This window comes from Salvia splendens, chromosome 11, assembly GCF_004379255.2.
Source record: "Salvia splendens isolate huo1 chromosome 11, SspV2, whole genome shotgun sequence".
Lineage (NCBI taxonomy): Eukaryota > Viridiplantae > Streptophyta > Magnoliopsida > Lamiales > Lamiaceae > Salvia > Salvia splendens.
In genome coordinates this window covers 25790149-25802168 of record NC_056042.1, presented here as the reverse complement: position 1 = coordinate 25802168, position 12020 = coordinate 25790149, and the positions used below count along the sequence as shown (strand labels likewise).

The following is a 12020-nucleotide window of genomic DNA, read 5'->3' as shown; positions in this document are numbered from 1 at the left end:
AATTTTTTCATTATAAAGCTTAATCTACGTTATTCAAGTAATTATTTAAAATATTTAGGTGAAATAATTCAAAAGAAAATGTTTTATCTTGTAAAGATATAAAATGGACTAATATCATAAATGTAAATATTTTCTATCCGAAAATGTGTTTTTATGTATGTAAAAAAAAATTGCATGATTGAATAGATACCAAAATTGTAATTTCTAAATACCAAAAATTCCCTCCATGGCATTTAGGAGATTTTTCAAATGTAGAGGGGTATAAAAGACCAACATGTACCAAAAATGTAATTTCTAGGGACCAAAAAGGATATAAAAAGTTTTTAGGGACAATTGATGTATTTTTCGATATGATCAGAGACTATTAGTGTAGTTCACTTTTAAATGAAATGTGAGTGGATGAGTTAATAGAATATGAGATCCTATTGCCATTTATGGTAAAAGTGAACCGAGACTTTTATTCGCGGACGGACTAAAACGAAGAAAAGAGACTCCTGTTCACGGACGGAAGGAATTGTAATTGCAATTTTAAGAAAAACGGTAGTTGAGTGCGCGGCGGTATGCTGCTGCTGCCCCTGCGCAATGGTGCACCTCCTGATCATCGCCGTGTTCCGCCTCCCGAGGGGGTTGTGGCGGAAGAAGAAGCGGAAGATGTTGCTGAGGAAGAAGAAGCGGCGAAATTCACCGGAGGGGGCAGTGGGGGATCGGCGAAGATTGGATTTTCTTGGTGGCGATGAGGCTGAGGAAGTGGAGGAGGATCGGGGGGAAACGACGTTGTTGATAGGGAGGGGTGAAAACGGCATCGTTTTATGTAGCACCGGAAAATATGCCATGACACGCCTCTGGCAAGCCACGTAGGATTAGTTTGTACCAAAAATTTACCGGGTCGGGTCGGATGGGAAATTTGCAACATCCGGTAAAGTTCATGACTTTCCATGCAACTTTTAAAGTTGAAGGGAAAAACTAAACTTTTGGCAAAGTCCATGACTTTTAAAGCAATTTACCCTTACATTAATAGTCTTAGATTAATAGTAGTAGTTTATTTGTGGACTTATAATTGAAAAATGCATCAATTATAAATCGATGTGTCATGCATACCAACTTTTGAATGTTATGAAAAATAAAATGGAAACAAAATTAAATCTGATATACTCAAATGAGGTAAAGATTAGGGTAGCAAAGAAATGAGTTTTGCATAGTTAGGTAGATTTTTTGACGAATAGCATTGATTTAATCTAGTTACATTTCTAACATGAAACAACGATTTATCTACCAACAAATCCTAAATACGGAGAAATATAGCAACAAACAAATAGAACTAAAAAACTAGCACACATCAGAGCACCCGCAACGCTGTGCCGTTGCGGTGCCTATGCCGTTCCGGAGGAACGGTTCCGCGGCGGCACGCGTTGCGGGGTGCGTTCCGTCCCCGTTCCGTGCCGTCGCCATTCCTATGCCGTGCCGCGTTCCGTTCCGGAGGAACGCGGAACGGAACATTCCGCCACGCGCCGAGGTGACGTGGCGGCCACCCATTCGACGCGTGAAGCCCACTCGCTGCCCCGCGAGTGGGCTTCGTCCGGTGACGCAATAATTCATTTTTTTTAAATTCAAATTTAATAAAGAAAAAAAAAAATTGCAACGGTAATGAGACCGTTTTTTTATATCCGTTTTTTATTTTTATTTTATTTTTATTTTTATTTTATTTATTTACTCTATAAATACTCATATTTCATACTCATTTCAATCACAAACACACATCTATTCCTCTCTATTTCCACCCCAATTTTCATCTCAAATCAACTCTATTTTCCTTCTCCTAAATTTAATCAAACTAATGGATCCTTATGAACAAATGCGTCAAATATTGGAACAATCACTTGAAGAAGATCGACGACGGGAGGCGGAATCCGGCAAATTTTGGCGGATGAAATTATTAAAATTGTGTACTTATATTTTTTTAGGATTTTAATTGTGTGCTTTTTATTTTTTTAAGTTTAAGTTGTAATTTTTTTTAATGTTGTGTATTTTTTAATAAAGTGTGTTTGTTTTTTAATAAAGTGTGTTTTTTAATTGAATTTAGTTGGAAATAAAAATAAAAAATGAAATTGAATGAATAGTAATTTAAGGAACGGTTAAGGAACGAAGGGTTGCAGGTTCCGTTCCTTAGTTAAAGAATGGAGTAAAAAAGTACAGTGGGGCCCTCAAATAGTGGTTTAAGGAATGGTATAGGAACGGTATAGGAACAACGTTGTGGATGGCCTCACTTCTTCTTCCCTCCACGCTTCTGGCGAGCCTTGTTCACCTCCCACTCCTTGGAACTCCTCATCTCACATACATAGACGAACTCGAGATCCATCTCTGAAAACAGTGTCGCGGCGATGGCACGAGGACGAGCGGCAGTGGCAGGAACGACAACCACCGCAGAATCCTCATTGATGATCGCAGCAGGAGTGACGTGGACGACAACCGCCGCAGGAGCAGGAGCGACATGGACGACCGCCGCAAGAGTTGTTGGAATATATAAGATATTTGTTGGATGATTAATTTAGATTGGATGAAATACTTGAGAGGGGGAATGGGTGGAATATGTGAGAAATGATTTAGGAGATGTTGCTAATGTGAGAAAACAAAGGAACACTTTTATTTCTCAAACTTCTCAAGTTCTCAACTTGTACAAAATGTTACAACTCATCCCTATTTTATATCTAGATTTTTTCTCTATAAAAATCTAGATATTTTTCTCCATTTTTTGGTGGGCATAAATTTTAAAAAATGTTTAAAAAAAAGTAGGTGGAAAAATATTAGTAAATATGAATTCCAATTATATATTAGTAGTTTTAAATGCAGAGTGAACTAAATGCACCAAAGATATCGTTTTTGGTACGATAAGACTAAAATAACCCTAGGCACCATTAGTGTAAATATTTATAGTTTGAGTTGCAACTTTCCCTTTAATTTTTTTAGTTTTTTCTTCCATCACTATTTTCTTATTGAAGCTCAATTATACTTTCATTAAATAATATTTAATGCTTTATAATTTCAAAATTTTAAATAAGAAATAAAATATTTTAATTATGCTTTAATTATTTTTAAAATTAAATATTAGTATTTATTATACAGCTCAATCTCTATGTTTGCGAAGAAAAAATTAACTCTAACAGTAACATTTTTTAATAAAAATATTAAAGTGAACTATAAAAAATTCTTTGTTAAATTTATTTATATTTAAAAATTTTGCTTAAATTTTTTAAATTTGAGAAGAAAAAATATTATAGTGAATTATAGTAATTTTTAATGTTATTATACTTAAGTGAAAAATAAATATTTTAATTACATTAATTAAAATAAAGTATAGTGAAAAATATTTTAAGTATAATAAGTAAAGTTTAAGTGAACTATATCTAACGTAATTAAAGCGAACTATTGCAAGTAACATTTTTTTACCAAAAATATTAAAGTAAACTATAGTAAATTTTTTCATTATAAAGCTTAATCAACGTTATTCAAGTAATTATTTAAAATATTTAGGTGAAATAATTCAAAAGAAAATGTTTTATCTTGTAAAGATATAAAATGGACTAATATCATAAATGTAAATATTTTCTATCCGAAAATGTGTTTTTATGTATGTAAAAAAAAATTGCATGATTGAATAGATACCAAAATTGTAATTTCTAAATACCAAAAATTCCCTCCATGGCATTTAGGAGATTTTTCAAATGTAGAGGGGTATAAAAGACCAACATGTACCAAAAATGTAATTTCTAGGGACCAAAAAGGATATAAAAAGTTTTTAGGGACAATTGATGTATTTTTCGATATGATCAGAGACTATTAGTGTAGTTCACTTTTAAATGAAATGTGAGTGGATGAGTTAATGGAATATGAGATCCTATTGCCATTTATGGTAAAAGTGAACCGAGACTTTTATTCGCGGACGGACTAAAATGAAGAAAAGAGACTCCTGTTCACGGACGGAAGGAATTGTAATTGCAATTTTAAGAAAAACGGTAGTTGAATGTTCAAAAGAAATTACTGTCTTCGTTATCATGTATTTTCATTTTTATCCGTTCTTAAAAGTTTCGCACCCTTCATTTTCACCATTTTTAGTAGCGGACCCCACATTTCACTAACTCATTTTTACTCACATTTTATTATAAAATTAATATATAGATAGGATCCACGTGCCACTAACTTTTTCAACTCACTTTCTATTATAAATTTTAAAACTCTTACCGAATTAAATGGTGACAAATTATAAGGACAGAGGGATTATTAAATATTTTGAAATGAATTTAACCTTAAATTAGGGGGAAAAACTGATTAACTAGATACGGAAAACGAAAGGAAAATGAATTACAGTGGATTTTTGCGTTTAATACATAAAATTATGCGCTTTAAACATAACATAGCATGTTGTGATTGAAGAAAGAGATCACATCTAAGTTCTTTAGGAAAGGACCAAATTGAGATGATGTAGATTGATTTTTTAAGTTATCGACTACCATACATACAGCCTACAGGTACATAATATTGATTTGTACTGAAGTACGGTGTCGAAACCAAATTTTCTAGTAATACATATTGACCGAAAAACTTTAGAAATTTATTTGAATTCTTATAATGATGTGAAAGTGATAAAACGTTATCAAATACTATACTTATGGTTTAACAAATTTGTTTAAAATGAATAACTACAAATTTGTACACAAAAATTGTTTTAGCATATCCAATACTGGAGTAATATAAATCTAATCAGGTTAAAAGCAACAAGCGCCCGTGGCCTAATGGATAAGGCGCTTGACTTCTAATCAAGCGATTGTGGGTTCGAGTCCCACCGGGCGTGTTGCTTTTTCTGCATTTTGTGTGTTTTGTATATGCTCCCTCTGTCCCAATACTTATGGAGCTGCAAGAAAGGAAAGACATGGAAGAATCCCGAAGTTCTCCGGGACCGAGGATCCACGGGCGTGGCTTGATAGGTTCGGCACAAACATGTGCAGTGGGCATCTCGACAATGAGGCCAACCAAATGGTGGAGGGTGTTTTGCACTTGACATAAGAAGGTATCATTGAGTATGTTCGAGAGAGGGCTTTTGCAATGTTTTGGCACCACCGAGATGGAGGACATCATAGGGCTTCGACAAACTGGTGCAGCTTTACATACCTACTTAGCGGAGTTCGAAAGATTGGTGAATCGTTTACCACATTGGGAGGATAAGGCCTTACTGGGGCATTCTTGGCTGGAGCTAAAGACAATTTGGCGAGAGAGATACGTTTCTTTCGACCTCATTTGTTGGAGCATGTGATAGAATTGGCGAGACACACTGACGAACAACCTAGAACTCAGTGTTCTGGACACTCTCAACACTTTTACCACTAAAAGCTACTGTTGGTGAAAGAGCATCCTCAGCTGCCCCACTTCGATCATCCGCGGCAGCAAACCCTTCGCAGCCCAATAGTTGTCTTGGGCAGAAATGCAGGATCGACGTGAGAAGAAGCTATGCTTCAACTGTGATGAGCAGTTTACATCATATCGAACAAGGAAACCGATACCACTTGGTGTTGTTCAGGATCACCAGGAATAGAACGACGATAGAGGACACCAGAGACTCACCAGAATTAGAGAAGACGAGAGAGGAAGAAGGTAGAGATAAAAGTTGTATTGCGATTTGTAGATGAGATTATAATGACTTCTTGGCCATTCTGTTATAGCTGCTGCATTTCCAGTCGTCAATCATCTTCCCCCGATCATGGTCGCCCATCATCTTTCTTCATTGTCAAGCCTCATATCATAATCAAACGTGCGCCAAACGCTCGGCATAAAGCAAAAGGTGGTGCAAGCTGTTGAAGTGGAAGTAGCAACTCAATTTGGTAAACATATCCACAAAGACACAATTCGATTTCATATAAAAACAACTGTTTGAATGTTGTGTTGGCGGAGGTGATTGAATATTGTGGTTCTCTCAAACAAACAAGTGGTAAAATCAATAGCTCGTCTACTGCTGTTGATTTATATATGGATGGAGAGGGGAATGTTTGGCTATCTACAGTGAGGGCCCCTCTAAACCTGATTAGGGAAATACCAATGCTACTATAGCTCTTTTTCAAGATCCAAATCAACAGACTACCTGTTAAGCCGATGACGGTTAATCCCATACCACAGCTTACATTAAGCAGTTTTTATGGCTAACGGCTTCCCTCGACCCATAGAGAATCCCTTTGTGCCGTCTGGCATACGAGGAACAGGAGACGCCTTGGATGAGTTCAACACTTGAATATCTAATGATGCCGGTCCCAAACCACCTCCTCCATTAACCACGTGCTGAGGGCGTCCTCGTGCTTGTCCCTGTCCCTGCCCCTTCCCTTTTCCTCTGCCCCTGCCACCACCACTTCCAGAATTGCGCCCCTTCTTCTGTCCATTGCCTTTTGTGTAATCCTCCAACTGCACACATGGAAGATATTACTATTATTTGCATGACAAAAACTTGCATACATTTGGGTTGTATGGAGCATCTAGTCTAATTAAATCCGATTAGGATTCATTAATCATCATTGGAATACAAGACTAAGACTGGGTTATCAAACATTTTCCAGTAAATCAGTAGGTAAAATTGGAAGGAGAAAAAGGTGATAACACACCACCCAATTGGCCACTTAAGGCAAGGGTAACTTCATAGAATTTGAGAGCTATCGAATTTCTCAACTGGATTTGGAAATATCATCAGCACTAGAATAATCAACTCTTAATGTTGAGTTGAAACGGAAAAATTTGGTGTTCATTTGAATTAGGCCCCTCACCTGAAGCTCATTATTTCGTGCATCACAGTTCCACACTGACTCTTCCAACCGATTCTCCTTGAAACCCTGGATCTCTCTAACAGTTGCCTCGTCTTTCTTACCAGAGGGCTGACCCTCATGACCAGCTTTCTTGGTTCGTGCTTGAGTAGATTTTACCTGTAGATCTAAAAAATAAGCATACAGAAATAAAACTTATGCCAATATAGAATCAACATAAATGGATGACAAAAAAACTTAACACAGTAAATTTGACAAATTGCAGGCGGGCTTAGGCATTGCTTTGTAAAGGAAATAGAAGACCATGACAAAAAATAGAGGACAGAACAGACATAGGTTAGAGATCAACCCATAACCAAATTCTACAATAAATGTAGGCTCTCTCATCGATACATATTTATTATTTACAAATGCATCCCTGAAAAATTAGCGATAACTATTAGACATTAGAGCGGAATTTATATTTGAAGAGATGTTTTTTTAACTTTACAAGAAAATTTGCTTGTGTAGATAAACAAAACTGGTACATACAGGACTATCAAGCAGCAAACGGACTTTCAGACCATTCCTCCAGTTGCTCTCATCTTGCAGTTCAGAGACCTGCATATAGAGCCAGCAAATATCCATCTGTTAAGAACTCAAGGTGTCAAGCCAGACAGGATTATACATAGATTATGGATTCAAAATGCCATACCGCTTTCTCAGCAAATTCAACAGATTCATACTCCACAAAAGCATGAAACTACACGAAAGTATTAAATTAAGAGGTTAGAAAAAATCGGGTGTTCAAGTATGGGAATAAGTTATGGCATTAACAAAACTTACATAGAAGTATATTCGCCAATTACAAGTAGGAAAATCTATCACGAGCCACAAAATTTGAGATTGTAATAGCTTATTTGATATTCAGAACTTGTTTGGAAACCCATTTCGAATGGATTTTCAACTACATGAGCATATTTGTGTTGGTCTTCCAAATAGAGAAATCCATTTGAAAGTAATCAATGAATGCAAATAGAGTTTGGAATAAATGATTTCTCTAAAACCCATCTTGCAAAATTTTGTACCTTATAATTTCAGTAACAGTGCAAAATTCAACCCGGAGAGGTAATATATAAAAGGGTACTAGAACGAGTTTTTCATTTAGCAGATATTAAGCTCATTTTCTCTTAACTATACCAATTCTTCACATTACTGTCTAGTGTCCATGTCAAAACCAAAAGGGCCAGATACTGAGGGACACAGAACTTTACATGTTTATTTACAAAAATAGGATAATCTTAAGAATCAAGACAATTTCCTTTGACATTAGTTCTGGCGAGCAGAACATTATCATAAGAACCGAAATGTTGTAAGCTATGAAGAGCCAGAACTTCCTTCCAGAACCATCATTAATTATTTAGTGTTCTTGTACACACTATTAAATCCATGTGAGATTGTGCAGAGATCTAACATCAAGGATTTTTGTCAAACTTTTTCTTTGAAGCAATGGGCAGCTGGTGTAGATTTCCTAGTAAGTGAAGTGTTACATACAGACTAAACAATAAATCTTAACTGAACAATAAATCTTAAATGTCCTTGACAAAGATCTAAGTAGTCCCATGAGGCATACGTTAGCTTGAAAAACCAAGAAACAAGAAAATAGTTGCTTTAGGTGATATGCATTTTCAAAGATCTAAGTAGCCTCTTGAGGTATGAAATAGAACTTTTATTAAGTGAATACCTTGCCAGCACACTGTGATCTGTCACCTTTTCCTGTTTTTCCATTCAAATTTTGAGGTGCACAGGTACGGATTGACTTAACGCTGGTAATAATATCAAAAAAGTGTATATAAGATACAATACTGGAATAATATATATATTTTTTTAATTTGTATTAGTTGTGCAAAAACAGGGTACCATGTACCTTCCTACAGATGAGAATATTTTCATGAGCTTCTGGTGGGAGTGATCCTCGGGCAAGTTTTCAGCAATAACTATACGAGACTGTAGAAAAAAAAAGTGATATCATTGAGGACCAGACCAGAACAATGAAATTATATTTAACTTAAGGAAAAAAAATATTAAACCTCAAAATAATTAGAGCACAGCATAAAAGAAGTCGGAATATTGCAGTTTCTAAAATAGAATTATGTTGCAAACATAAGAAAGGACAAATAAAAAATATAACATGTACTTGCAGCTCTTCCATATCTGATTCAGTTAATGGATGCAGGCGTTTAACATTGTTTCCGTCTTCACTTACTAACTGGAGGCCAAAGGACACCACAAAAAAAAGTAATTCGGTAATGTAGTCAAAATCTGCAGAACTAGAAAATACCATAGAAATAGGTTGGGGGTTGGGGACTCGGTGATTGCAAAATTACCAGTTTATTTGAGCTCCGCAGGATACTAGCAAGCTGTGTGATGTCGGTAATGGCACTTTTAACCTTCTTGAATGATGCAACAACAGAGAGTGGCACTGCATGACAAAATATTGGACCAACATTTAACATCCGTAAATGGGTGTAGTAATAATGTAACTATACTCCCTCCTCCTTAGTTTCTGATTAAGGTGTGGCTACAGAGTCCAAGAAATGCTACCATAAATTTATTAGTAAAGGTCACAACAGCGTATTCAAACATTTTTAATCATATGGTCAACATTATGATGTATTTTCAGTCTTAGGAGCTTCATGCATAGTAATCTAAATCAACTTTGCTACACCTCCTACAAGAACTCTTTCTAAGTCATAACCAGTAATAAGGTGGCAATTTTTAAAAGGTCAAGTGACTCAAGATCTCAGCGCTATTCTACAACAATCTGTTTTTCCTATTAAATCAAAAACAAGAAATTGGCAAATAGGAACTCCCAGCAATGGGAGGGTGTCTAAACGAAAATTCCATATCAAAGTTATGCCCCATATGTTAATACAATGGTTAGGAGGTAAGTTTAAGACATCACCACCAAAGTTTCCACCACTCTTTTTAGTTTAGAGACACAAGAGGGAGCATTGATTAGGTAACAATAATTGTGTTTTTACTCCTACATTAGAAGATCTCTACAGATGGAAATGAGAATGGCTTCACTCCTACATTACCTGCTTCTACCCTTTCATTATACAGACTGTACAAATGCCAAACCAAAAAATAAAATGAATGAAACACCACCAGACATCATATTTCCAGAACACAAATAATTTCAATTAAGGAAGCAAAAGATTAACACATCATATAGAATAAACAGTGGTAAGAAGACCCTCACCATAACCTTCAGGATCTTTGCACATAAACCTAAATAACTGATCAGTTGTTGCCAAATTGATATCACTGAAATAGAACTCGACCTGCAGCAATCATATAGTTGTAGATGTGAAATATTTTTGCAAAAAAAAACACAAACATTCGACAACTGATTAATTTTTTATGTAAATACTAAGCGACTGTTATACATGATCTACACTAATGTATTCATTTACAAACATAGCATCCGTACTAGATCATATAATGCATACAATAGAAAGAATTTTGAATCGCCGGATACGAATTGCAACTACATCGAAAACGATACATAAAACCTAACCTGGTGGACTACTTTCTGGTGTGCATCGGGCATTCCATTCTTCGCCGAAGAAGCCGCAGTGTTGCCATCGGGCGAATGCTCTCCCCGGCCACCTGGATTCACATTATACGCATAAAATGGCGCCGCATCTTGCTGGTAATAGGCCTCGTATGCATAGTAAGGCGGTGGCAGAGGCGGTGCAAAGGACGGTGGCCTCGTGTACATAGGTTGAAGCAGGCGAAGCGGCGGAGGTGGTGCGACGGCGGAGGCGGAGGCGGAGGCGCGGGGGACGAATTCAGCAGCCTTGGCGTTGAGCTTTTTGCCGATGGCAGCTGAGGGTGAATTTAGGGCATCAGAAGCCTGCTCCTGATCCATCAATCAATGCGGAATAGGAGTATCGAGTTTCTCGAAATGATTGGATGATCTGCAGATCAGCTTAATTCAATTTGAGAATCTCTCTTCTTCTGTGGAGAGAGAAAGCTTTGGAGAGGGAAGGCGGAGTAGAGTGAGAAGATGAGTAGAGTCTGCAGTTGAAAGAGACAAACAGGATTTCGGGGTTTGGAAATGGAGGCCAAATTATGGAGAATTATTCTCAGAGAGATTTTTAATTCTATCTTATTTGAAAATAATGTTTTCCGCGACACATTTCCTACTTAAATGAGTGATATTGACGTCGAGTCAATTATTTAAATCCTCTATCCATTCACGATATTTATGATAGGAATCTCTTGTAGCTTTATTTAAAAAAATATAATTAAATTAAAATTTCATTTAATATAAAATTCATACTACCTCCGCCTGTTAAAAATAGAAGCTATTTCCATTTTGGGTCGTCGAAACTTTCTAAACTTTCTATTTTAGGACGTGAATCTCACAATCCACTGATACTACTTTCATTTTTTTCTCTTCTTCTCTTAATTTATCTATTTTTGTCTTTCTCTCTTTTACTTTACTAATTTTTCTTTGTTACTCTATCAATTGTGCACTAAAACATGTGTGTCTTGCAATTGGGTTACACCTTTTTCCGCTTTTACTCCTTGCTTTCTGCTTTCGACTTTCGTACTAAGTGTTTTCTAGGTAGATTTACTTTACGGAACTTTTATTGCTTTTCCCATGTTCCCTCGTAGATTAGTTCACCCAAAGCTAAAGCGTGGCTGTATGGCCAACCCCTTTAGCTCGGGCATGTGAAATCACCCAAAGGAAACTTATAAATGTTTTAATCAGGCGAAGAGAGGAAATGCGACGTTCAATCCAAAGCCTATCACCTTCCAAATTAGAGAAGGGCAGATAATACAAGTGATATGGAGTATAATGATGATAAGTTAGTATATTTTACAATACAAAATAGCATAAAACATTATTTTCATTATATACCATAACACATCTACTATCTGCCCACCCCTAATTTGGGAATTGGGACTAGTGGGATATCTAGAACTGCTAATTTATCTTGTCTCCAAAATTAAAGTTTTAGGTATGCTATTATTTTTAGGTTGTACACGATCAAGTTTTTGAATAGCTCATGTTAATAACGTGCCTCTTCGCAAATCCTATGTTTATAAATCCATATGAATAGGAAGGAGTACTATAATATTGGTTGTCTTGTTTTAGAGTTTAGAATGGACCCCTCTACATAGAATTGCAATATTAAGCAGCTGCAGCCATAACAATAACTGTAGTAGAAT

At 36.1% G+C, this 12020-nt stretch overlaps 1 protein-coding gene and 1 non-coding gene across 3 annotated transcripts; one reads left to right on the top strand and one right to left on the bottom strand.

Annotated features, from left to right (window-relative positions):
- Positions 1 to 4773: 4773 nt before the first annotated feature.
- On the top strand, positions 4774 to 4846 carry TRNAR-UCU. The gene has a single exon. It is a non-coding gene; the product is annotated as a tRNA-Arg (tRNA).
- A 1033-nt stretch (positions 4847 to 5879) lies between these two features.
- LOC121753613 (la-related protein 6B-like) lies at positions 5880 to 10955 on the bottom strand. 2 transcript variants are annotated; one of them, XM_042148832.1, is made up of 10 exons: positions 10357 to 10954; positions 10039 to 10120; positions 9161 to 9255; positions 8971 to 9042; positions 8701 to 8780; positions 8518 to 8599; positions 7489 to 7536; positions 7326 to 7394; positions 6798 to 6953; positions 5880 to 6441 (listed from the first exon to the last, which is right to left on the bottom strand). In XM_042148832.1, the coding sequence occupies exons 1-10, from the start codon at positions 10708 to 10710 to the stop codon at positions 6169 to 6171; spliced, it is 1311 nt and encodes a 436-aa protein (XP_042004766.1). In that variant the 5' UTR covers positions 10711 to 10954; the 3' UTR covers positions 5880 to 6168. The 2 variants fall into 2 exon arrangements, with proteins under 2 accessions (XP_042004766.1, XP_042004767.1); XM_042148833.1 differs by lacking the exon at positions 8971 to 9042 and having other exon boundaries at positions 10357 to 10955.
- Positions 10956 to 12020: the final 1065 nt, after the last annotated feature.